This window comes from Ammospiza nelsoni, chromosome 13 (assembly GCF_027579445.1).
Source record: "Ammospiza nelsoni isolate bAmmNel1 chromosome 13, bAmmNel1.pri, whole genome shotgun sequence".
NCBI lineage: Eukaryota > Metazoa > Chordata > Aves > Passeriformes > Passerellidae > Ammospiza > Ammospiza nelsoni.
The window spans coordinates 15,821,373-15,847,193 of NC_080645.1; the positions used below are offsets into that span (position 1 = coordinate 15,821,373).

The following is a 25,821-nucleotide window of genomic DNA, read 5'->3' on the forward strand; positions in this document are numbered from 1 at the left end:
GGGAGCGGGGCGGGGCGGGGCGGGACCGGGCGGGCGCTGCGGGCGGCGGGAGCGGGGCAGCCATGCCGTACGCCAACCAGCCCACCGTGCGCATCACCGAGCTCACGGACGAGAACGTCAAGTTCATCATCGAGAACACGGACCTGGCGTGAGCACCGCCGCGGGGCCGGGGCGGGCGGCCCGGGGGTGAAGCGGCCGCGGGAGGCCCCGGGGCGGCCGGGCAGGGTCTGTGAGGCAAAGCCCCGCCGCGGCCTCGGCCCGGTCTGTGCGGGCCTGCAGCCTCACGCTCCCTCATGCCCAACACGGGTGTTTCCCTCCCTCAGGGTGGCGAATTCCATTCGAAGGGTGTTCATCGCAGAAGTCCCCATCATAGGTGAGGCCTTTCGCTTGCCTGTGGTCGCAGTGCCTTGGGCTGCCCTCCGCGTAGCTCCTGCCACTTTCCTTTCATGTTCCCCACTCCTCCTCTCTGCTTTTGGCTCTCCTTACTCGTGTTCAGCCATTGCTGTGCCCTGCAGATGCTGCCCCAGTGTCTCTGCAGTCTCTGGAATGTTTTCTGTGCACTCACAAGCTTGTTTTCCCCACATGAGTATTCCTTAGTTTGTGACTTTCTGTTCTCTGCAGCCATTGACTGGGTCCAGATCGATGCCAACTCCTCCGTGCTCCACGATGAGTTCATTGCGCACAGGCTGGGTGAGTACTGGGTGGGGAGGAAGATGAAGGTGTGTTGCAGGCAAAATCAGGGTTAGGGGCTCTTGTGGTCTATCAGACATTCCTCTGATTTCCTGCTTCTCCCAGGTCTCATCCCGCTCACCAGCGACGACATTGTGGATAAGATGCAATATTCCAGAGTGAGTCACAAAAAATGCTGTGGGGAGTCATTTTGAGGGTGGTGGGTGTTTGGTCTGAAGGGAAGCTCTGTCAGTTTGTGCATAAAGAACCCGAGTGTGTGTGTGTGTTTGTGTGTGTGTGCCAGGACTGCACGTGTGATGAGTTCTGCCCCGAGTGCTCCGTGGAGTTCACGCTGGACGTTCGCTGCAACGAGGACCAGACCCGGCACGTGACATCCCGGGACCTCATCTCCAACAACCCCCGCGTCATCCCGGTCAGTGCCACCTCCTGCACTCACAGACCTCGCAGGATTCACAGCATTTACAGAATGACAGGGTTGGAAGAGACCTTCAGGATCACCGAGTCCAACCCAGCCCCAACCCCTCAACTGAACCCTGGCACCGAGTGAGGTGGCACCATCCAGGGATGGTGCCTCCACCACCTCCCCAGGCAGGCCATTCCAGAACTTGATCACACTTTCCATGAAAAACTTTTCCTAATATCCAACCTGTATTTCCCTTGATGCAGTTTGAGACTGCCCTCTTGTTCTGTCAGTGCTGGCTGGAGAAGGAGCCCAACCCCACCTGAGCACAGCCACCTTTCAGGGAGTTTTAGAGAATGATAAGGTCTAGTTCTAGTACACTGTTGAGGTGGATCCAGATGTCACCTGCTGCCTGGTGACAGTGTGTGCCTGGGTAAAGCCCAGCTGGAGCCTGCTGTCTGTTACTTGCCTTCGGCTGAGGTGCTCTGAGTGCTGTGTGTCATCTGTAGCAGCTGTGGGAGTGGCTTTAGGAGCCAAGCAGCTGTGCTGTGCTGGAGCACTCATCCAAGCTGATCTTGCCCCTAATTTGCTTGGTCTTGTTTGGCTGCTGCAGGTGACATCTCGAAGTAGAGACAACGACCCCAATGACTATGTGGAGCAGGATGGTGAGTGCTGGGTCACTGGCAATAGGAACTGTAGCAGGAAATTGTTGTTATCTTGTTGTATTTCATATTTCTAAAGTCCCATACGGTCACAATCATATTTCTAAAGTCTTGGCAATATTTCTCAGGGGCAGTTCCTCACAGCACCAACTTCTTCTGCTTGTTGCTGCTTCTTAGTCAGGGCTCTTTCCAAGCACTGTATGACTGGCCAAGCCCACCCCCTTTTATCACAGTTATCTTCACTAGCTACAACTGCAGCCCATCAAGAACATCCAGGGCTTATCAGGGCAAGGCCTTTATACAGATATTCAATATAAAATACAGATATTTTACTAGGACTCCTACTATAGGAAATTCCCTTTTCTCTCAGGTTCTTTGAGCTCATCCTTCCTTTACTACTGTGCAACTGTAAGGCAGCTGTAAATATGACACTTCTGAGCTGCTGGTGTCACTGCACAAGTGGGGTAGCATTTTGTCTTAATGCCACTCAGATTGTCCCAGAACTGAAGAGGGTGCTTCTGTCTCTCCTTGTGAGAACTCAGAGACAGCAAGGAGGTGAAATGCTGTGTTGTTGGCTGTTCCTTGGGGGCCTGTGCAGCTCCTTTTTCCTTAGCTCTTCTGGGGACACAGCTGAGCCCTGCTGTCACAGACATCTTTTATGAAAAATCCTTTCCTTAGGATTTTTTCTCCTGAGAAGCTGAGAGGCCTCAGGAACAAAATGTAAACAATGGTTATCTGCTGCTGTGGAATGCAACAGGAGGATCTGTGATTGGTCTCATGTTGATTGTTTCTAATTAATGGCTAATCACAGTGAACTGGCTCAGACAGAGAATATATATATATACAAGCCTTTGCTATAATTTCTTCTTTTTCTATTCTTCTGATGAAATCCTTTTTTCTATTCTTTTAGTAAAGTTCTAATATAATATATATCATAAAATAATAAATCAAGCCTTCTGAAACATGGAGTCAGATCCTCATCTCTTCCCTCATCCTCGGGCCCCTGTGAACACGGTCACACCCCGCTAAGAATCCAAGCTAAACCTGGATCCTGGTGACATCTTCCAGCAGCAATCTGCCTTTGCAGGGTGTGCTCACCCACTGCTGTCCCCTCTGTGTGCCCTGCAGACATCCTGATCGTGAAGCTGCGCAAGGGGCAGGAGCTGCGGCTGCGCGCCTACGCCAAGAAGGGCTTTGGCAAGGAGCACGCCAAGTGGAACCCCACGGCCGGAGTGGCCTTCGAGTACGACCCCGACAACGCGCTCAGGCACACCGTGTACCCCAAGCCAGAGGAGTGGTATGTCCTGCTGTCTGTCTGCAGCACCTGGCAAGGGTTTTCCAGCAGGCTACACCTTACATTTCAGCCCTGTAATTTGGCTCAGTAAGCGATGGGGAGCGTGCCTGCCATGTCCCCTTGTGCAGAGTCTGCTCCTGGGGTTGGCTAGCAAAGTCAGTCACTTGGCAGCTGCACACAAGGTGGAATGGTTTGTGGTCATCTTTGTCCTCCCTCATGTACCATCACTGCTGGTTTGCCTCACTTTCATGCCCTTTTTCATCACTTCTTGTTGATTTTTTTCCTTGCCTGTGCAAATGTTCTGTAGGTCAGAGTAAGGTCTGAGGAAGGAGCAGATCCATGTGAGATGAAAGAAGTTGCTATGAGAGTAAAGAGTAGAAGGTTGGGTTGCAAGACTGATTTTTCAGCCTGGCTTGAGGAAGCCCAGTATGGCTGTGATTTAACCCACACATCTCCTCACTTTTGGAGCCTGAGCTCTTGCAGGGTTTCCCTCTCTGGCCCTTTCCTCTCCTCTGAAATACCATTCTACACAGGTTGCACACAGCTTCGCATCCAAAAGTGACATGATTTTACTTTTGGAAAGCTGCTGCCCTGCTTTGGCCTGGGTGAGGACTTTATCCAGCATGACTTTTCATGAATGCTGCTCACCTGAGCTGCTCCTGGCTGAGTATCCCAGTGATCACCTAGCAGTGATCACTGTCACTAAGTGACATCCTGTCGCTGAGCACTCTGGAGCCAGCAGCATAGTGAGGAGCCAGGTGCTTTGGGCAGGGCAGGCTGAGAGCAGGGACTGGGCAGGGTGGTGGATGTGCTGCTGTAAACATTGGTCAGTGGCAGGCTCACAAACCTGGTGTGGCATACCACAGACAGGGCACCAGGAAACAATTTTTGAGAAGTGCTAGGCAAAATCTATGTAAAAGTTGGAAAAATCCCAAAAGATTATTGGTATTGGAGCTGCCAGTTCTTGATGATATGTCTGTCTTTTCAAGTTCATCTGACTCCCTGTGAAGACAATACAGAGCCAAAGCCTTCTGCTGTCCAAGGCCAGCTATGATTTTTGGTTTAGTTTTTCATGCTAGTTGCTTTTTGAGGCTGTTGGCAGAGCACTGGCATGCAGCTGGACTCTCCAAACAGCTGCCAGGGTCATGGAAATCTCTGCACTGTTTTGGTCATGGATGGTGCTGCAAGTGACAAGAAATCCCCCCTTCATTAACACTTCATCTATCTCAGTGGCTTGTACAGGCAGAGGGTTTGTTTGAGAAATAGTTTTATTTCAGGCAGCTGATTACAGCTGCTGGGATCAGTGTTCCTGGGCATTGCTGGGGCAGAGGAAGGCCAGCAGGAGACCTTGGTGGGTACAGGATTTTCTGTGCTGGCTTCTCAGACAGCTCAAGGCTTTGGGTTTTCTTACATGGATTAAGTGGTTCCACACAGTCTCTCTGATGTGGTGCTGTATAAACCAAGGGATGCAGCAGGTGGAGAGATGTGTTTGTGTAACTGATGCACAGGAATTGCAGTGGTTTTGGTAGAGGAGGGGAGGTGCAGGACATAGGATGGAGCTCACTGATGCAGGTGGTGTCTGTTGTACAGGAGATTTTTTTCCTGCTGGCTCCAAGCCAGCTGTTCCTCACAGACTTGAGTGCTGGAGTACTCCAGTGCTTTCCTGGCCCAGTGGGAAGTAGAAAGAAAAGATAACTCAAGGTCCATTACTCCATAAAAGCATCCAGGCTCCATAAACACAGTCCCTTCAGGAATTAATATCCCTGAACTGTAAGCACCTGCCAGATTGTACCAGTGTTGGTGGATGGAGCCACAGCTTGCTGAGTGTGGGCAGAGCAGGGCTGATCCCCTTCTTCCAGTGCTGCTGGCTGACTCTGGGGTGTTAATGAGGAGCCAGAAAACACAATGTGTGACTGAGCTTTTCTCTGTGACTTGATGTTTGATGACCACCCTGTTGTGTGCTGCACGTGAGCCCCAGTGCTCACTCACTGAGTGCCTGGGCTCTGTGTGTGGGGCCAGGCAGGGGCTCTGTGTAACCTCTCCTGCTCTCCCTGTGTGTGTGTGGGGCCAGGCTGGAGCAGGCTCTGTGTAACCTCTGTGTAACCTCTCTTGCTCTGTGTGTGTGTGGGGCCAGGCTGGAGTAGGGCTCTGTGTAACCTCTGTGTAACCTCTCTTGCTCTGTGTGTGTGTGGGGCCAGGCTGGAGCAGGCTCTGTGTAACCTCTCCTGCTCTCCCTGTCTGTGTGTGGGGCCAGGCTGGAGCAGGGATCTGTGTAATCTCTGTGTAACCTCTCCTGCTCTCTGATTGCAGGCCCAAGAGTGAGTACTCGGAGATCGATGATGAGGATGCTCAGGCACCCTACGACCCCAATGGGAAGCCAGAGAGGTGGGAGCTGAATGCAGTGCTGCAGCTGGGAGAGGGGGTGACTGGCTGGGTGCATCTCATGGGCTCTCGTTAATAAAGAGTGCCTACACTGTGCTGAAATTGCCAGCCCAGGGAGCTGACATTCCCTGAAAAGCAGGGCAGGAGTTGCTGTTAAGTGGTGATATAGCTGGATGTGGCAGGTTTTCCCCTCTGGGAGATCCTAGACAGTTCTCCTGAGTTCATGTTGCTCAGTGAGGTGTGAGGCCTGTGGGGGAAATACCCTGGCTGAAGGTGTTCATTCACCTATGTGTGTCTCATGCTCTGATTGCTGGTGTTATTTGCACTGCAAAAGCACCTCAGCCAGCCTCAGTCCCTGGCTGGGGGCTGCTGGCTCACAGGTCTCAGTGCTGAACAGAAATCAGTCTCAGAAGTGCTCTTCCAGCCTCTGAGGTTGTGAGTGTTGGTGTGAGGGTTCTAGAGGGGCAGCACTGGCTGTTGCCTGCTTGGGAGGTGAATGATGATGATGATGGTTGGGATTGCAGGCAGATCTCCCTGCTGTGGGTGTGGATGGGCTGGAATGATGTGCAGTCTGGGTTTGCACCTCCTTGCAGAGGTGGTGGTGACATAACCCCTGCCTTATAACCTCAGGTTCTATTACAACGTGGAGTCCTGCGGCTCCCTGCGCCCCGAGACCATCGTCCTGTCTGCCCTGTCTGGCCTCAAGAAGAAACTGAGTGACCTCCAGACACAGCTGAGCCACGAGATCCAGAGTGATGTCCTCACTATCAACTGAGGTGGCCCTGGCTATAGAGTACTGAGCTGCGAGTGATGCCTGGCTGAGATCTGGGAGAGGCTTTTACCTCCCCAGCATCTCCCTCTGCCATTCCTGGCCCAGCACTTGGTTGGTGGCACCTCTTCCCTGGCCCTCCTTCCCAGGAAAAGCCATTGTGATGTGTAGGGTAAAACACGAAGGGAATTAGTGAGCATCTTAGCTGGGACAGGCTTTGTCTCCAAATGATCCTGGAGTTTTGGTTCTGGTGTTGGATTTTGGCCACGTGGTGTTTGGGATTGGGAGGCGTGTACCTTTGTTACACAACCCTACCTTATTTACATGTCCATTCTTTACTGTGCTGAATAAAGCCTTACCCCCAAATTTTTCTGTCATCCCTGGAAGCTCATTCAAAGCTGCTGGAGGAGATGTCACATCATTTACTTCCCTCCAATAGACATTAACTTAATGAGATGTGCTTTGGAGGGAGCATTGCTCGCTGATGCTGATTGCTGCTTGTGACATTATCTCCTGAGGAGAGCAGCACCCTCCTGCAGGCAGCCCGTGGCTCATTGATCCAGGGCTGTGTGTAAAGCACATGTTTGAGGCTGGGGTGGGCGAGAGCTGCAGAAGGCAGCACTGCAGGGGAGCCCAGCTGGGCCAGGCAGGCAGAGCTGTACTTACAGAATCCTCTGGAACAGACTCCACCCCTGTGCTGTAGAACCCTTTTCTGAGGAGCTGGGTGGCACATGGGCTGTCAGTAATGGCCCCTGGCTGATACCTTTCTTTGTGCCCACAGCCCCCAGTGTCTGCTGGGCTGGAGTTTTGTGCAGGTCCCATGCCCTGACCCCCCTGGCAGTGGCTGAAAGCAATGGCCTTTGTCACCCCTCCTCTTCCCCTCCATCACTGCCCAGCATGACTTGGGATCAGCTTGGTGACACTTTCTGGAGAGAGAGGGGAAGGTCTGTGTGTCCCCGTGCTCATCCTGGTATGGATGGGGATGGTTCAGGGGGTGGTGCTAGGGTCACCCTGATCTGGGGAGAGCAGCCCATGCCAGCATTGCCTTCCCCTCCAGGCAAAAGCTGGTGCAGCCAGGCTGCTGCTTCCATTTCCTTGCCATGGCAGAGCTGGCTGCAGCATGGCTCTATGTCCCCATCCCTGGAGGGATCACTGTGCTGGCTGGCATGGCTGTCTGACCTTGAGGCCAGTGCTGCCAGGCAGTCATGGCATGGATAGCTTACCTGGCACAGCTCTGGGAGAGCTGGGAGATGGTGTGCCTTGAAACTCCTTCACCTGGGGACTTGGAGCCACCACTGGCCTGGCACATCCCCAGGCAGCTGGAGGTCAGGGTGACAGGGGGATGCTGCATCCTGTCCCACCCAAGGTTGTTTGATGGAGAGTGGCAACTCCCTTTACCCTTTTCTTCCTATCCCAGTGGTTTTAGGGCTTCACTTGAAATGTCTTGGCCATAGCTGGAGGCAGAACAAAGCCCTGAGCCACGCATGCTGCCAGGAACCTCAGGAAATCTCCCCCATCAGCATTTTTCTCTCTGGCAGGCACAACTCCCACTCGCGCTTCCCAAGCGCGCTTGGATGGAACAGACAAACAGGAAGGGTGGATGTGGATAAGGGTTGTTTATTCATTGAGCAACTCCTTAAAAAACAGAATACCCAAACGTTTTTGGTAATAAATGTTAAATCTTTTCCAGATGAGGTGTGTAGCCAGGAAAAGAGGGCAAGTTCCACCTCTCACCCCAGGGAGGACACACTGCTGGGCAGTGCTGGGGTCCAGAGCCCCTCTGTGCACAGCCATGCTGTGAGGAGCAGCCTTTCCCTGTCCCCATGTCCCCTCTGCCACAAGCTACACCACCCTGAAACACAGTATTTACAGACCACAGATTCCCACATCACAACACTCCCTGTGCCCAACACATGGACCTGGAGCTTTAAAGGGCAGAAATAAAAACCACCAAGCATCCAACCCAGACGGAAAGAAGACTCCAAAGAAACACCAAGGTTTGCACGGCAATAAAAAGATAGCCCTTCTAAAGGAGGTCAATAAATAGGAGAACTAGAAAAAATCAATTGCTTTTTAAGTTCAGCACATAAAGCCCAGTTCCACCCCCAGTGGGTGAGGAGGAAGTGAGGGCTGTGGGAATGCACAGAGGAATGTGGCTCTCTCCCCATCAGCATGGGTTTCTCTGCCCTTGGGCTTCTCATATCCACAAAGCTGCCCCTTGAGAGACAGATGCTACTGGCCAAAACCAGTCCCATGGTTGCCCACCAGCAGATAAACCAGGGGCATGGCAGGGGGACACAGCTGTGGGAGGAGTGAGGGGTGTGGGGTGGGAGAAGCCAGGGAGCTTGGCTCTGCCTGGCTGCTCACCCCAACCAACCCGCCTGGAAGGAAAACCAGTTTCTCCTGAGACATATCAATTCTACAGCGAGCATTTAAATAGCTTGAAGAAGTGCAAAAATCAGCTCAGGGATGGCAGGGTGTCCTCAGAAGCACCCTGCTCTTCATGGAGGGGTGGGACCCTGCACCATCAGCCTGGCACAGCTGCATCCTCCGACGCTGCTCCATGGCCATGGCAGAGTGATGCTCCACGCAGAAACTCCAAATTTCTTGACCCCCCCGCCCCACCTCTCTTCACCTCCCAGTTGGATCCCTAAGAGTCAAAAACCTCTGGGCATCTGCCCAAGGGCTCTTCAGCAGCCACCACATTTGCATTCATGTGAGAAGGAAATATCTCTTACAATACAGGTATTCAATATATATTTGAAGTCAGTTGAGGCTGAGCCAGCCATCACCTCCACTAACGCCAGCCCAGGGCGTGAGCCAGTGCCTGCTTCCCAAGGCCTTGGCACTGAGCTGCCCCAGCTCGGGCTCCTGGGGATTCTGAGGGGTCACTGCCTGCGTCCTCACCACCCCTTGGAGAAGAAAAAGGGGACCCCTGCCACAGTCCCCCCACACCAGCTCATGGGGACGATGTGGGCTCCCTGTCTTCAGGCTTGTCACTTTTGGAGGACTTTGGCTTCAGCAAGATGAACCTGTTGAGGAGGTCGGTGTCCGAGCTGGCCTGGGCGCCTGCATACGCCTCCCCTGGGGACAAAACAGAGGCTGTGCTCACCTGGTGGGGAAAGCTCTGGGGCTGGAGGAGCAGCATCTCCTCGGTGTGGGGTGGGGACACTCACCAGCATAGCTGGAGGACTCGGCCATGTTCTGGGAGCCGGTGATGTGGTGCCAGTAGGCGCTGCGGGGCAGCATGGTCGTGGGCGTGCAGGGGTAGGAGAAGTGCTCAGTGCCCTTGTTCAGCAGCTGCAGTGGATGAGGGGCAGAAGGGTGACACAGGGCCCCCAGAATCTCCCCCAGCTGTGTCCCCCCTCAGCATGAGCTGGAGCTCACCCTGACATTCTTCTCCATCTCCAGCAGGACCCTCTTGTGCTGCTCAGCGATGGCCAACGTGGCGCTGTGCACGCGCTGGTAGATCTGCTCACCCTCCTGCGTCTGGAAGGTGTAGAGACCTTCTCCTGCATCACACATCCTGTGGGGACAGGGCACAGGATGTCACCAAGGTCTTCAAGCCAAGGCATGATGAACAAAACCCACCCAGGCGACAGCCGGGGCAGCTTCCCATAGTGTTAGAGCTATGCCAGGTCCCCTTCATGGTGCCGATCTGGGACCAGAACCAGCTGCAAGCCCTGCCTGCCATGGGCACACTGCACAGCCATGGCCATCACCCCTGCGGTGATGCCAGCAGTGCCACTGCCTGCCCACCCAGCTGGAGGAGGGCACAGAGCTGTGATCCTGTCCTGGCAAGGATGCCACCTCACCGTCCAGCCTCGAAGGTGAAGCGGGTGGCGTCGCGGCCGTAGCGGCGCAGGGAGCAGAGGGGCCAGGAGAGCAGCTTCACCCGGGGGTTGTGCGTGTCCCAGAGGTAGATGTTTTCGTGGGTGATCTGCAGCTTGCACTCGCCATAAACGTCCAGGTTGGGGCAGGGGAGGAGGAACACGTTGAACCGGTCTGGAAAGGGGAAAAAAAAAGAAAAGAAAAATAATCAGCGGGGGGTGCAGCGAGGCGGAGCCCCGGGCGAGCACTCCCCGCCGCGCTCACCCGTCTGCTCGCACTGCACACCGGGCGCCAGCAGGTCGGGCTCCCCCAGGCTGATGTCGTTCAGGCGGGCGCCCAGGCACTCCACCGACAGCGTCTTGTACCACTCCTCCGCCTCCAGCTCTGCAAGGCACCACGGCAGCCCCTGGGCGACCCTGGCCACGCCGGGTGCCCCACCCAGCACCCTCGGCCCGGCTCCCCCGGGCGCTGCCCCGCACCTGAGTCGCAGGTGAAGGTCCGGGCGGAGTCGTCGCTAAAAACGATGGCCACCGCCTGTCTCTTGGTCTCCTTGGGCAGACGCGTGATGCACTTGACATTGCTGATCTCGGTGACCTGCAGAGGAGCTGGGGGGTCACCGAGGGCTGCTCCAGACCCCAGGTGCTGCTCCCAGGCCCTGTTCCGACACTGCAGCACCCGGACCCAGCTGCATCCCCTCCGGAGCATGGGGTGACAGGCACCCAGCGAGCCCCGGCAAGGCAGGAGCTGTTCTGGCACGGCTCCCCGAGCAGCGGCAGCCCCCCATGACCCCTCCAGCGCACCCCCTCACCTTGGGGCACCCCCGCAGACACGCTGACTTCTCATCCGGGTATTTCTCCAGGCGCTGGGGCCCTTTGCTGGAGGATTTGCGGAAAACCAGCCAGCAGCGCCGGTAGATCTGCCGGACAGAGAGCGGCGGCTGCTCGGTGCCACAGGGGCTCCCTGTCCCCACCACAGCCCCTGTCCCCATCCCCAGGCCCCGCGCCTGCTCCTGCTGACCCTGCTGGCCTGGGGACAGGAGGGGATGCTGGGCATAGGGCTGTGCCGGGGCTGCCATCATCTGCCCCCACCCCCCGCCAGTGCTAATTACAGAGCTTAATTAATGAGCACAGACAAAGCTCCCAAGGGGACCGCTGTTCTGGCATTTCCCCGTCCCCTCTCCTGCATCCCCTGCCTCTGAGGGTGGTGGGGCCACCGTCCCCAGGCATGTCCCCCTCCCCTGGATCCCGCTCCCTCTTTGTTCTCCCTAATTAGCATGAAATTACCCAGCATGCTCGTGGCTGCGGCTCCAAACCACGGAGATGGGCGACCAAACCCCTGACCCCCCACCTGTGGGTGCTGCACCCCCACACCACCCGAATTTGCACCCAGCAGCTCCAACCCCTCCCGGTGCGAGGCATCCCCCATGCCAAACTGTGTGTGCAGGGAAACTGAGGCACGGGGGAAGGGAAGGGTCACAGGCATCCCCCAATCCCTGGGTGACCTGGGACAGGTGAACGGGTGTTGCTCGGTGCAGGATTCGGCCGGTGCAGATGCTGGACCCCTGGGGCTGCTGGGTGATTTGGGTACCAACAAGTGGCCCGTCCCTGCCATCCCCCACTGCTCTGCCACCACAACCCCCAAAAGCTGCTCATTCAACCCCAAAACAGGGGCACAGGGAGCCACAAGAGGGACCTGGCCACGTCACCTCATTGGGAAACCAGCACCCCAAATCCATGGGTGTTACCCCCACATCTCCCCATTCTCCAAGATCCCCACTCACCCCCAGCTTCTTGCTCTTCATCCTCACATAGCCCTGCTTGATGATGTCGTTAAAATTCGTCGCCATGGCGATGGCTCGATAGGGTAGGGGATATTTTGGGAGGGGGGGGCTGCCTTCACCTTCGCCCCCCCCTCTCCATCCTCTTCCTCCCTACCCCTCCTGTCTCACCACCGGCCCAGCTTGGTGCTAGCAGCGTCCCCCATGCTGGCTGGAAAAGAGAAATGACAGATCGACGGGTGACATCTTCCTCGTCCTCCTCCCCCTCCTCCTTGTCGTCCTCCTCCTCCTCCTCCTTCCCCTCCTCCTCCTCCTCCTCCTCCTCTTCCTCCTCCCTTCTCTGCCTGAACCATCCGAGTGGAACAGTCCGGTGTTAACCCCTGCCAGCACGGCGGAGCAAGGGTGGCACAGACCCGCGGTCAGTCCCCTGCCGCCAGCTCCAACATGTGTCCGAGGGGACCCCGCACCACAGCTCGCCCGCCGGTCTCCATCACCTCGCACTCCCCTCCTTCCTCCCAGGCTGCTCGGCTGGGCAGGAACACGGCCCCGGCCCCTGGCACGGGCTGGGCTCGGTGGGAGCGGCCAGGCCGGCTCTGCTTGGGGCTGTTTCGGCCGGCACGGGGGGGGGACAGAGGGACCCCGGCTCCCAACCTCGCCCCCCGGTGTCACCGAGCCTCTGTCCAGCCCTCCCGTGAGCTCAGCCCGGTCCCTGCAGCTCCCCCAGCCCCCGCCGGCGGCACCAGGTGGGGACCAGGTTCCTCTGCCAGGTGGAGCAGTCCCAGCGGAGGCAGTAACCCAGGAGACAGAGCAGGGCCATCCCCGGGGATGCTCCCCCATGGCAGCGACACCCGGGTCCCCAAAGCCCAGCGGGGGGATCGGGCTGGGACAGCGCCTTGGGGACCGCGGCTGTCCGAGAGTGGCCGCGTTCCTGTGGGGGAACATCCCCCATTCCCCATTCCTCCATTCCCCATGGCCATCACCACCCGCGCACACCAACACCCCAGGGAACCCAGAGCTGCTGGGGGGCACCTCCTGCCCCCTGCCCCCCACCTGTCACCTGCCACCTGTCACCCCCACACCGGGCACCCCCGGCCCCATCACCCATCACCCCCGCTCTCCCACCGGGACATCCCTCCGGGCGTTGTCACCTCCCGCCCGTTTGCCCCGACGCTTGTCAGCCCAAACCTCGGTCCAGCCCCGTCCGGTGTCCCCGCTCCCCGCCGCTCCCGCCGCCTTACCGGCTCCCGGTGCGAGCGGAGCCTCCGCGTCCCGCGAGCCCCGGAGCCGCTCGGCCCCGCCCGGCCCCGCCCCGGCCCCCGCCCCGCCCCGGTCCCCTCCCTCCACCCCCGGGCTGCCCAACCAGAGCCACAACCGGCCGCCCTGGAAAGAAAATTCCATCATCGGGCTTTGGAGGGAACAGCCCGCAGCGGCTGCCGGGCGGCGGCAGCAGCCTCGGGTCCGTCCCTCGGCTCAGGTGTCACCGCAGCCCCGCTCCGCGCCCCCAAACCGGTGCCAGGCATTCACTAAAGCTGCCCCCAGGCACCCCCACCCCCGCGGCCCCACTTGTTGGGCTGTAAAAATATGAATAATCGCTGGAAATAAAAGGGCATTAAAAAAAAACCACATGAGCAGCAAAGAGCTGCGCTTTTAGCCAATCAATTAAAAGGCAGAGCGAGGGGATTAGCTCACCGAAATATTAATTTTTAATAAGGTTGTGTCTGAGCGCCTCCAAAGCCCCCAAGGCCCTGTGCTGGGGGGCTGGGCTGAAGGGGCTGTGCTGGGGTGAGCAGCAGCCTCAGGTGAGCAGCTCTGCACCTCTGGGTGAGCATCTTTCACTGCACAGGCACAGGGACAGGCTTTACCCCACACTGGGCTGGAATCCAGCCATGGGGACAGCAATGCCAGTGGGTGACATCCAGACCCATCTCCCTGATGTGTCCCCTCCCATCCTCGCTCCTGTGTGGGAATAGATCGGCAGCTCACACCACCACCAGAGCCTGGGCCCATCTGGGCTCTGTATTTATAATAAAAAATCATATACAAATACATACATATATATATAATATATATAAAAAGAAGTGGGCAGTTTGTGGCTGCCAAGCTTGGTGCCTCTCTTGGCCTGCGCCTCCTCCTCCTGGGCTGCTCGGTGATGCTGGCTTTGGTGGCCACACCAGTGTCCCGGGAGATGCCATGGCTGAAGGGCCACCCAGTACTGTCCAAGAGGCAGTGGGTTCTGGAGCACCCCTGGGCAAATTCCTCCGCACCGCTCCGTGCCTCAGTTTCCCCATCTATACAAGGATCACCGCACAGCTGGGCCCTGTGGCGACACACCTGAAGGCAGGGGACTGATGTGGCACGTCCTGCGGTGGTGGCACCGCCCTGGGCTCTAGGGCACCTGGATCTGCAGGTCCTCATCTTCGTCGGGGTCGCTGGTGCCGTCGCCGGCGTCGTCGGGGCCGAAGCGGGCGCTGCGCATCTTGCCGAACAGCGGGGCGCTCTGCTGGCGCCGCAGCCTGCCAAAACAGCTGCTGGGCTGGGGGCAGCCTGCATCCCCCTGCACCCCCGACAGCGTGGCTGCACCCCAGAGATCCCTCCCTGCTGCCCTCACTGAGCTCTGAGCTCAGGGCAGCCTGGAACTGGGAGCTGTGGATGGGGCACAGGCTAAACCTCTCCATAGATGGGCATCCCTGTGCTGGGCAGCACAGAGCCAGACAGGACTGCAGAGAAGGGAGGTGTCATCCCCCTAAACTGAGGAACCCTCAAAAACCCCATGAGTCCCCATCCCCAGGAACCTGTGGTGGTTTTAGCTCTTTGCTTGCCCTGTGGTGGTTTTAGCTCTTTACTTGCCCTTGTGTGAAAATTCATCCAGGAAATTTTATGAATCAAATCTGAAATCCGAAGGCCAAGGATCCAGTGAGATCCAACCAGTCCACCACACTTTACTGGAAAGCATGAATTATTTAGGGTTGATCGCACAGGGAGTCTGGGGTGGGGGTGGGGGGCGATGAATCCTCCATTATGCTTCCATGATTTAATGCAGATGTCCCAATAAAATAAAGGATGATTATAAACACCCCCCCAGCGCCTCCTGGAGCCACGGCATCGATCCCACGGCCATTTTAGCTCTTTACTGCTGGAGAGGCAAAGCAGGGCTGGGAAAAGTTTTAAGGGCAAGAAACCTCAGCTCCCACCTCCCCAAACTGGTGTGGGATGCCAGCAGCCTGCCCTGGCCGTGGGTACTAGTGGGTGCAACCCTAAGCAGCATAAAACTGGGCTGTGCTGGTCTCTGGGCAGCCTCGTGCTGGTTTAACTGGGAGGTGAATGCCACCCAGCTCAAGGTGGGGTGAAGGCTGCTCAGAGGATGGCTGTGCCCCTCCCGAGGATGTCACAGACACTTGGCCATGGGTTCAACCAGGCAGATGCTGGCTGAGGGATGGTGGCAAGGAGAGCGTCATCCCATCCTGGCTGGTCCACACATGGCTCCCCCAGCCCCTGCTCACCGTGACTGCAGGTGCTCCAGCTGCACCTGGAAGCTCTCGCTCTGCTCCGTCTGCTCGTCCAGCGACCGCTGCAGCTTCCGCGTCTGGTTGTGGGCCTCATCCAGCTGTGGGGTGGGATGGGATGGGATGGGGTGGGGTGGGATGGGGTGGGATGGTGCTGTTAGCAGCTGTGTAGGGAGCAGAACAGCTCCCTGAGCTCCTCCACCAGTGTGAGCTTTCTCACCTCATCCTCAGCCTGGGCCAGCTCCTTCTTCAGCTCCTCCACCCTGAGGCGCAGCTTCTTCACCTCTCCCTCGTGCTGCTCCACGCGGCGGTTGGCGTGGGCCAGCTCAGCCATCTTCTCCTGGTACTGCTTCTTCAGCTTGGTGTGGATGTGCTTCAGGTCAGCCAACTCCTGTGGGGGGCATGGGGAGGGGGCTGAGCATGGGACAGCCACCCCCACCACTGGGTGTCCCCTCCTCCCTCCCCAGGGGTCTCTCCCATTGTCCCACCCCATGACCTGGGAGCTGATGGTGTCACCACCATCCCTTGAAGGGTGGTGGCAAAATTTGGGCTTGAGGGAGTCCTTGGGGAGGCTGAGCCCCACAACAGCCACCCGGGGATGCGGTGGTGGGGAACACCTCCCCTGTGGCACCTTGTTCTTCTCGAAGAGCTCAGCCTGGATGGTTTTGAGGTCAGTGTCCAGGGCACTGGCTGTCTGGCGCCGCTTGCGAGCCAGCACCTCCTCCAGGTCCTCGATCTGTGCCCGCAGCTTCTTGTTCTCCCGCTCCAGGTTGAGCTTCTCGGTCTCCAGCCGCTCCCGCCGGCCCCACTCGGCCGCGTTCTCTGCCTGCAGCCTCTCCATCTGGGACAGGGCAGGGGGTGGCTGGGGGGCAGCAGGATCCCCCTCTCTGCCCCCTCAGTCCCCCAGGCTGGGGTCTGGCCTCACCTCTGCACGCAGCTCAGCCAGTTTCTTGTCCATGCTGGAGCGAGCCCCCAGCTCGTCCTCCAGGTCCTCGGAGATGCGCCCCAGCTCGTCCTGGTGAATCTCCTTCAGGATGTTGAGCTGTGGTGGGACATGGCACCAAAGGGGGCTGTGAACGCCCACCTTCCATCTGAGCCCTGCCCACACACAGCCACCCAGCTGCAGATGGACCCACTGCAACACTAGCACTAATGAAAATCCCTTAACAAGCAGCCTGGAGTTGGGGAAGTGGTTGTGGGCCACCAGGTCCATCAGGATGTGCCACCCCGTGAGGGACAGGCCACCCCCTGGAGCAGCTCTGTCCCCAGACACCTCGCTCACCTGCTTCATCACCTCCTGCTTGTTCTTGTTGAGCTCCTCATACTTGATCTTCCACTGGCTGAGCTCGCCCTCCAGCTTCTCAATGTTCTTGCTGAGCGCCAGCTTGTCCCTGGGGAGAGGCAGTGACAGTGACAGCCTGCAGGACCCACAGGATGCGCCACCCCAGCGGGGACCAGGCTGGCCTCAGCTGGCACCCTGCAAGGACGATGCCCCAAGCACTCACTCCCTCTCCTTGAGCAGCACTTTTTGGGACTCGTCCAGCCTGAGCTTCAGGGCGGTGACTTTGGTGGCGTCCTCCTCCGCGGCGCTGACGTCCTCCCAGAGCAGGCGGCTCCGCTCCTGGCGGCTGAAGGAGGCCCGGGGGCCCCGCTGCTCCCAGCTCTCCTCCTGCTTGCTCGGCAAGATGTTTTCCATCAGCTCCAGCTCCTGTGGCGCCGTGGGTGGCCCAGCACAGGGGACAGGGTGAGAGGGCTCCCCAGCCCTACAGCACTCAGCCCTCACCCCATAACCAAGGGCACATCTCCCTCCATCCCCAGGGATCCCCTAAGGCTGTCCCCTTGCCCTCCCAGGGGAGCTCCCACAGGTCACCACACTCTGCTGCCAGCTCCCTGCCATGCTGGAAATGTGGTATCAAAAAAATTAAAACCAATTTACGACACCAATCTCACCCAGGACTGCTACATGAGTGACCTTTTACCAGGAGCTCTGAGCACACAGTAAATGAGCAGCAGGGGGTTCCAGGGGACAGGATGGCCCTGGGGACCAAGTGTGGAGCCCGTGGGGGATGCTCACATTAATCTCAGATTTGTCACTTGGCAGCTGTGCTGTCAGGTGGACATGTCACAGCATGGCACCCCGAGCAGTGACTTCTGTGCTGTGACAGAGCTAACAGCAGCACAGGAGGGATGGCTGCAGCAGCTGGGATAATGCCTGAGGTGGCTCTGGTGTGGCTCCCCCTTTCCTCCTCCTCCTTCTCCTTCCTTCAGCAAAAACCCTGCCAGAAGCCCATAGGGACACCCTGGCAATCAAGCTGTGGCTGGGAGATGCCACCAGCACTGCCAATGCCACCAACCCTGTACTGGCACAGTGATTTTTGCCGAGTGCCTCCAAAGGGAAAGCCCCAGGAAAGGGACTGGTGCCAGTGCCAAGGTGATCTCACTGCATGGGGCTGTGATGGCTCTGGATCTCCTCATGATTGCTCTGAGGAGTCTGATACCCCCCAGTGCTGTTCCAAGAGGGGTCTGAGCCCAAAGTGCTGCTTGGAGGGGTCTGACATCCCCCATACTAATCCAAGAGGGGTCTGACCACCCTGTACTGCTCTGAGAGGGGTCTGTCCCTCCCAGTTCTGCCCCAAGAGCAGTCCCCCCACACTGCCCATTTTACAGGACAGGCGGGGGTGGTTTGGAGGTGCACAGACAAGGATGAGGAGCTCCCTTGTTCCCGTGGGTCAGCCCCACATGCCCACCTTGGCTTTTTGGGGCACCTCAGCCCCCACATCCCGCACGGGCTCTTGCTCAGGGCCGGCGTCCCCCTCTGCTCCGTCGGCGGGCGGGCTGCCGGCGCTGCCCTGTCCCGGTGCCGGTGCCGGTGCCCGCGGTGGCGGCGGGCGCTCGTCGGGCCGCTCGCGGTCGCGGTCGCGGCGCAGGCTGGCCAGCTCCTTGGTGAGCGCCTCCAGGCGGTGCCGCAGCTGCCGCACCTCCTCCCGGGCCCGGTTGCGCTCGGCCCGCACCTTGCTCCACTTCTCGCGCCAGTTGGCCGTGCAGTCCGACCACCAGCGCATCGTCTTCTCCATCTGCGCCGCCCGCGCCCGCGCCTCCTCCAGCTCCCGCAGCCGCAGCTCCTCCCGCCCTTCCCAGTCCCCTTCCAGCAGCGCCGGCGGGGGCCCGGGCGAGGGGGTCCCGCTGGGGGGGGACGGGGAGGGCTCGGGGGCCAGCAGGGCCAGCAGGGAGCCCCCCGGCAGCGGCGGGGAGCCCGCCAGGCGCGAAGCCCCGCTCTGGCTCATGGCTCGGGGCTCCCCTAGGGCATGGCCGTCACCGTCCTGCTCCCGGGCACCTGCAAGAGACACCGGGAGTCAGCTGGGCTGGAGGGAAGGGGTGGCACGGTCCCTGGTTTTGGGAGTGGCACACTGAGTGATGAGATCCCTGGGATGAGCTCTAGCCAGGTCCCCAGCGAGGACTCCGGCCATGTCCCCAGCCAGGTCCCCAGCGAGGACTCTGGCCATGTCCCCAGCCAGGTCCCCAGGTGGCAGCCAAGTGTCAGCCCCAGCCAGAACCCCAGTGAGGGGATCCTCCACCAGTGAGGTCCTCAATGAAGACCACAGCCCACAGCCCACAGCCACCTGCATCTGGTCTCAGCTTGGCTCTGTAGCGCCTCTGCCAGCGCACCACAATGAAGGGAAGACATCTACATGTCATTCGCATGATGTCATCTGCATGAGGTCATCTGATGACATCATCATCATCTGTGAGCCTCCCAAACCATCCCTGCTGCTGGAGCTGGGGTACTCGGCTGCACCCCAGCAGCTCCAGCGAGGGTTACAGCCCGGATCCGGCGCCAGCAAAGCAGGAACAGCTCCGGAAGGAGAGCCCGGAGCTGCGGGATTGGCGTGGCAGCAGGACGTGTGTTCAGGCAGCTGGATGTGCTCTGCGATGATGCCGCAACAAAGGGCCGGGGCTGGGTGTCCCCATCCCGGCATGGAGCTCAAATCCCGGCCTGGAGCTCAGATCCCGGCATGGAGCTCACCCCCGGCGCGGCCGGGCAGGCAAACCGCCCCAGGAAACCTCAATGGGAGGCTGCTGCGCGCACTAATGGGATAAGTACAGGGTCCGGCCGCGGCTGCCCGCAGCCCCGGCAGGTTCCTGGGACGGTGCAGCCCAGACCTGCTACCAAATCCGGCTGGGCTGGGAGAGCCGGTGCTGGAGCAGCGGGAGCAGAGGCCGATAGCAGTTGTGGGATTTGCATGGGAGAAAGAGCTAAATTTTCTGGTGATATCTGCAGAAATGGTGAAGTTTTAGCAAAACTCAGCAGCAAGCCCAGGCCCGTGCTCTCTGTGCTGCTCCTGGAGGAATCCCAGGCGTTGGCAGGACCCGGCACAAGCAGCGCCCACGGGAGCACAGACGGTGCCCGGGCACCCACGCAAAACCCACGGAACGCATGCCGGGAACCGGCAACCGTGCAGCACTCACGGGGGGCACGAGTGGACCCAGGGCAGCCCTGAACATCCACGGGGAGCACGAACACCCATGGGACACCCGCGGGAAGCACGCGTGGAGCACGGACACCCTCGGGAAGCCCGCGTGGCTCACGGACACCCCGGAACAGCTGCGTGGGTCACCGGCACGGGCGGATCGCGCCCCCTCCCGGCGGGGCTCCCGGCGGGGCCGCCCCCGCGCCTCCGCATTGGCGCCGGGCTCCGTCACTCACCGGCCGCGGCCCGGGCGGCGGGAGCCCCGCATTCCTCCGCTCCGCCGGAATTCCCCCCGCTCCGCCCGGGAGGCACGGCTCGGCCCGGCCCGGTCCCGCCCGGTTCGCCACGGCCCCGCCCGCCCCGCCGCGGCTCGGCCCGGCACGGCCCCTCCCCCAGCAAAGTTTCTCGCAAGTTTCCCGGTGCCGCCGGTGCCGCCGCCAGCTCGGCCCGGCCCAGCCCAGCCCAGCCCAGCCCAGCCCAGCCCGGTTCGGCCCGGCCCGGCCCGGTCGCTCACCCGGCGGCGCGGCGGCGGCGGTGCGGGCGGCCCGCGCGGGCCGGGGCGCTGCGGCCGAGTCTCCTCCTCCTCCTCCTCCTCGCCCTCCTCCTCCTCCCCCCGGCGCCGCTCCCGCCCCCCGCCCGCGCCCGGGGCCGGTCCGGGCCGCGCTGCGTGTCCTGCCCCGTGGCACGGGCGGGGCGGCCGCACTCGGGGGCTCCGGCGCTCGGGGACTGCGGGCAGCCCTGCCCGGTGTGCCGGGGCTGGGGGCTCCGACAGAGAGTGCTCCCAGGGCCGGGGACCCTGCCCGTGGCTGCTGCTGGGCTGGGCTGCGCACACGTGTCTGTCTGTCCTGGGGACGCGTTGGGGGACACGGGGCCCCCCGGGTGAGCGGTGGCCGCGTGGTGTCTGCATCCCCCCGTACACATCACTGCTGGCTCCCTCCTGGCCCAGCGGCAGAACCCCCAACCACCATTTTGCCCCTGTCTCTTTCCCTTTGCTGGATGCCTTTCGGACAAAAAAAATCGGGTTTGTGTTCCGCGGGACGCGGAATCGATGCCATGGGACGCCAACAACTTTTTCTCCCCCAGGATCGAGCGAGGCAGGGAAAACCAAATCAAGTTAAAGCAAAACTTCTTTCCAAGATGGGATTTTTTTTTTTTCCAGCTGGAAACAACCCCAAAAAGCTGGAGGCGAGGGATGCTTTCCTCTCCTACGCCCCTATCCCAGCGTCTTGTGCCAGGGGAGCCGGCGCCGTCTCTTGCAGCCGGTGAAGCGATTTTGCAGGCGGCTTGGCCAGAGCTGCGGGTGCGTGGTTGCGGCTTTAACCCGCTCCCGGCACTAAAACCGGCAAAGTTTTATCCAGGCGTGCCTTTACTGTTTGCTCGGACATGCGTGGCTTGGTGACACCAGCAGGCTCCAGGATGCATTGCAGCATTGTGGGGTTTAGCCTTGCAAGAATCAAACCTCCTTGGTCTGGGGCACGTCACCGAAAGATGTGGCCAGTGATCCACTTCTGTGGGCCAAGTGACCCACTTCTGTGGTCCAAGCATCATCGTTCTGGCGCCCTTCTCCTCTAGTCTGGGTTTCCAGACTGGCCATGGCCAGCAGGACCCCTTAAATCTGTTCCCAAGGATAGGTCGGAATGAAGCAGAGGATTTCCCTAAGTCATGAACTGAGACCTGGAAATGTCGCAGGAGTGGCTGCAGACCCCGGGCGAGCACAGCGTGGCACTGCTGCCCCACAACGAGCGCTGCTGCGGCTGAGTCACCCCTGCTCCCTGTGACTCTGCTCACGGCCACATCCCTGCAGCTGCACCCAGCAGCCAAGATGAAGCCTTTTGGGGCAAACCTAACCATTTTGGGTAAAAAAAAAAAAGACCTTTGTTCCCTCAGCTAGGCCAGCTGGCATTGCTGGAGGGCTGTGCTGTGGTCACTGGGGGTGTCATGGAGTGGTGGCTCCATCCTGGCAATAGCATCCACTGTGCTGTCACAGGATCAGACTATCCTGAGTTTAAAGGGACACACAAGAAACACCGAGTCCAACTCCCTGTTCTTTGCAGGACAACCTGGAAGCAAGCCATGTGACTAAGAACATCATCCAGACACTCCTTAACTCTGCCAGACTTCATACCATGACCTCTTCTCTGGGGAGCCTGTCCCTGTACCTGACCACCTTCCCAGTGAAAAGCCTTTTCCTAATGCCCAAACTAAACTCCCCCTGCAGCAGCTTCATTCCACCTCCCGTGTCCTTTCACAGAGAGTGGAGATCAGCACCCCGTGCCCCCCAGGAACCCCTGGCACACCTCATTTCTCAGGCAGGCTGGGCGCAGCACAGGCTGCACACACAGCGGGGATGCCAGGCACAGCTTGCACTGCGGGACAGTTTGGGCACCCTGACACTCTGGGCACAGTTCTGGGACTAAAAGCTGAATCTCTGGGCGCTGGGAGCTGCTGCTGGGGGGCTGCAGCTCGGGGTGCTGTGTGTCCTGGGCACCGCGGCTGTCCCCCTGCCCGTGGTGTCTCTGTTAGCGCCCAGCCCTGGCCGCTGCTTCTCTTTAGCAGCGCGTTTGCATTGCCCGTGCGGGTCCCCTCCGTGCCGGCTGAGCCTCTGGCCGGCTCTGCTCTGCTCGGACACCCGCGGGGTGCTTGGTGCAGGTCCCACTAGATGGCACAAGGATCGCAGGAATGGTCCCACAGCGGGAATGTGCAGGCGCAGGGACGGCCGGTGGCGGTGAGCGGTGCCGAAATGTCCCCCGACAAACGGGAGAGGACCTTGAGGAGCTGCCACTGCGCATCTCACAAGCGGCAGATCTCCGGTTACATCCCCCAGATCCTCTCGGTGCCAGCACGGCTGCGGCCTGCCAGGAGCGGCTGTAAGGCTGTGGCATCCCCCAACCACCCCGAGTCTGGGTTTTCACCCACGACAGCATCACACCAGAAGCCCTCCCTCTCGCCCCAAATCCAGCGCAGGGGTGGAGGCCACCTGCAACCCTGGGGCGGCGGGGAAATGGGTGAGCAGGGCTTTGTCTGCACCGAGCAGACGAGTTTGGGTGGAGGAGAGGATGAGTAAGTAAGTGAGCTGATACTCGGCTTTCCCTCCGCTCTCACTGAGGAAGGCAGAGCCAAGCAGAGCTCCTCAAGGTGACCAAACACTTTCGGGAGGAGTTTAAGCAATCCAGCCTGTGGAAATAAATAGCCGGGATAAATTGCAGGGACAAAATCCATCAGTTGGGGGCGACAAGTCGGTCCTGAGCCCGTAGTGCATCCGCATAAACCAGACATCACCTGGAAATGTTTATTGGGGTTTTTCCTCTCCTAATGCTGAGGTTTTGGAGCTGGAGATCCCACTCTGCCTGCTGGAGTGCAGACCAGCATCGCAGCACGGCAGATCCGCCTGCGGTGACATCAGGGTCCCCACAGCCCCCAGTTTGTCCCCGCAGGGTGAGCCAGGGAGGAGCCACAAGCTGCTGTGCCCGTTCCTGGCCCGGTGGCAGGGACAGAGCCCCACCGGACACGCTGCCCATCTCTGCCGAGTGACATTTCCCTTTCTGGCTCCTTCCCGCTTCTGGGCAGCCAAGGAAGCCTCTGGCTGCTGTTCTTTGTTCCCGGCACAAAGGGCAGCCAGCGCCGCCTTTGTCCCGGCAGTGCCGCCGCCTCGGACAAAGGCGCGGCCGGACAAAGCGTGCCGCCGGACAAAGCGTGCCGCCGGACAAAGGCCCGGCCCGCCGGGGCTCTGCGCCCCCTCCCCGCCGTGCCCCGCTCGCACGGGATGAGCTGTGCATGGCTCACCGCCCCGGCCGGGACTGCAGCTATTCACCGAGAGCCCGCGGCTTTGGTGAGCTGCCAAGTGCCCGACCTTCCCCCATGAGCCCCATCGCGGCAGAGTCACACCGCAGCGCCTTCCGTGCCCTTCTCCCCATCTCCAGCTTTGGGGGTTTGTGCTGTGAGTCACTCTGGCTGCCGCACATCCACCTTGCCCAAAACAATCACTCGGTGATTGCCTCCTGGCAGCGGGAACATGTTGCAGACATCTTTTATGGAAAATCCTTTCCTTAGGATTTTTCCTTCTGAGAAGCTGAGAAGCCTCAAGAACAAAATGTAAACAATGGTTATCTGCTGCTGTAGAATGCAACAGGTGGATCTGTGATTAGTCCATGGTAAACGTTTCTAATTAATGGCCAATCACAGGCCAGCTAGCTCGAGCAGAGAGTCTGACACAGGGCCTTTGTTATCATTCTTTCCTATTCTATTCTTCTGATGAAATCCTTTCTTCTATTCTTTTAGTATAGTTTTAATGTAATATATATCATAAAATAATAAATCAAGCCTTCTGAAGCATGGAGTCAGATCCTCATCTCTTCCCTGTTCCTCAGACCCTGTGAACACCGTCACAGGAACACAGCATCGCTGGGAGGTCCCAGCTAAAGCCTCTCAGGACTGGTGGGACACGGTGGTTCTTGGGTAGCTGAGCCCACTGCTGGTGCCCAGGGCTCACCCTGCCTTTTCCCAGCCTGGCACACCAGGAGCAGGCTGAAGCACTCCCCAGGGAGCAGGGGTTGGGATCGAGCCTCCCACACCCTCCCCAGTGCCACAGTGCCAGGGTTGGCTCCATCCAGCACCCGGGCACGGCAGGAGGGGGCTGGCCCCTATAATGGCACCATTTACCTTTCTGGGCAGCTTGCCTGGCAGGAGCCGGGGCCGGGCTGCTGGATGGAGCCGAGGCACTCCCCTAGAGACTCCCAGGGCTGTCCTCGTATTGCTCACCAGATTTGGATGAGAGATTTAGGGGCATCCCCTCTCACCAGCCCCTTTCTGCTTCCTCATCCTCCTCCATCCACCGGAGCTGGGCAGGGTGGCATTTTGCTAAAGCACCCAAGAGGTTTTGGGGAGGGGTCTGGGCACCCTGGCACCGCTTGGCAGTGGGGCTGGCACAGCTCTCTGCTGCAGACGGCGCCAGGGCTCCCCTGCCCACGCTTGTCTCCCCCATTTGGCACCAGCCCGGTGCGACGTGCCCTCTCCTGCCGCAGTCTGCCCATCCCCTCGCCCCGCCGCCGCGATCTGCCGGCACATTCCCTCCCTCCCTCTCCTTGAGGAGCTTTTAGCAAGATTTTAGGGCTTTTAGAGGATTTTGGAAGTCTTACCGTTCTTTTGGAGCTTTTAGAACTTTTAGGAAATTGAAGGGGGTTTAGGGAACTTTTGGGGCTTTTAGGAACTTTTAAGAGGTTTAGAAACTCTTAGGCCTTTTAGTAATTTTTGGGGTTTAAGGAACTTCAAGGATATTCAGGAACTTTTAGGGCTTATGGGGTTTTAGGGCATTTAGGATGTTGTAGGGGTTTTGGGACATTTTAGTGCTTTAGGATCTTTCGGGGCTTTCAGGATCTTTTAGGACTTTCAGGAACTTTAAGCATATTTAGGCGCTTTGATGGATTTAGGAGCTCTTAGGACTCTTAAGAAGTTGTAGGGCTTTCATAGGAATTCCCCAGCTGAAGCAATAAACCCTTATCAGGCCGAGTACAAGGGCAAATGTCCCTTCCAAGAGACAACACAAGGATTTCCTCCCTCTTGGTGCTCAGGCAGAGTCTTTGAAGGTCTGTCGACTCAGAGATAATCCCGACAACACCAGCAAGTGCAGGCGTTGACCTAAAAATAACTTCTGATAACATCGAATGCAGACAAAAGACTCTTTGTTCCACGAGCAGCAGCAAAAACTCCTTTCCTCGCTGCTCCGAGGGGTCTGCACACAATTCCCCTGTCTGGGAGAGCCTGGCTTTAGCAGGGCTATTCCTGGGAGGTGGATTTATGGCGTTTCCCCAAGGAGCCGGTCGGGATGACCGCGGTGGGAGGGAGGTTTGGCTCCCCGCGATGCTCTGGCTGCTGTGAGTGTGCGTTTGAGAGCTCGCCCAGCTCCCCGAGGCGTGGGGACAGCCAGACTTCAAAGGCAGCTCTGTTAGCCACGGTCCGGCCGCTTTAGCCACGGTCCGGCCATGTGAGCTGCTTCCCATGGGAGCCTTGTCCCGTGGCAGCCGGGGAAACTGAGGCTTGGAGCTGGG

At 59.1% G+C, this 25,821-nt stretch overlaps 3 protein-coding genes across 4 annotated transcripts; 1 reads left to right on the plus strand and 2 right to left on the minus strand.

Annotated features, from left to right (window-relative positions):
- The first annotated feature begins 8 nt into the window (after positions 1-8).
- Positions 9-6,563, plus strand: POLR2C (RNA polymerase II subunit C). Its single transcript, XM_059481253.1, has 9 exons — positions 9-148; positions 324-373; positions 622-690; positions 796-848; positions 974-1,102; positions 1,704-1,755; positions 2,881-3,049; positions 5,357-5,431; positions 6,059-6,563. Exons 1-9 carry the CDS (start codon positions 63-65, stop codon positions 6,201-6,203), a joined length of 828 nt encoding a protein of 275 aa, XP_059337236.1. The 5' UTR covers positions 9-62; the 3' UTR covers positions 6,204-6,563.
- A 2,374-nt stretch (positions 6,564-8,937) lies between these two features.
- DOK4 (docking protein 4) lies at positions 8,938-13,099 on the minus strand. 2 transcript variants are annotated; one of them, XM_059481409.1, is made up of 9 exons: positions 13,044-13,099; positions 11,809-12,016; positions 10,837-10,944; positions 10,508-10,622; positions 10,293-10,412; positions 10,013-10,202; positions 9,585-9,723; positions 9,374-9,497; positions 8,938-9,281 (listed from the first exon to the last, which is right to left on the minus strand). In XM_059481409.1, the coding sequence occupies exons 2-9, from the start codon at positions 11,872-11,874 to the stop codon at positions 9,157-9,159; spliced, it is 987 nt and encodes a 328-aa protein (XP_059337392.1). In that variant the 5' UTR covers positions 11,875-12,016; positions 13,044-13,099; the 3' UTR covers positions 8,938-9,156. The 2 variants fall into 2 exon arrangements, with proteins under 2 accessions (XP_059337392.1, XP_059337393.1); XM_059481410.1 differs by lacking the exon at positions 10,837-10,944.
- Positions 13,100-13,807: 708 nt separating this feature from the next.
- On the minus strand, positions 13,808-20,349 carry CCDC102A (coiled-coil domain containing 102A). Its single transcript, XM_059481510.1, has 9 exons — positions 20,292-20,349; positions 18,056-18,642; positions 16,814-17,016; positions 16,591-16,699; positions 16,234-16,350; positions 15,940-16,149; positions 15,529-15,699; positions 15,306-15,409; positions 13,808-14,318 (listed from the first exon to the last, which is right to left on the minus strand). Exons 2-9 carry the CDS (start codon positions 18,590-18,592, stop codon positions 14,192-14,194), a joined length of 1,578 nt encoding a protein of 525 aa, XP_059337493.1. The 5' UTR covers positions 18,593-18,642; positions 20,292-20,349; the 3' UTR covers positions 13,808-14,191.
- Between the last annotated feature and the right edge of the window lie 5,472 nt (positions 20,350-25,821).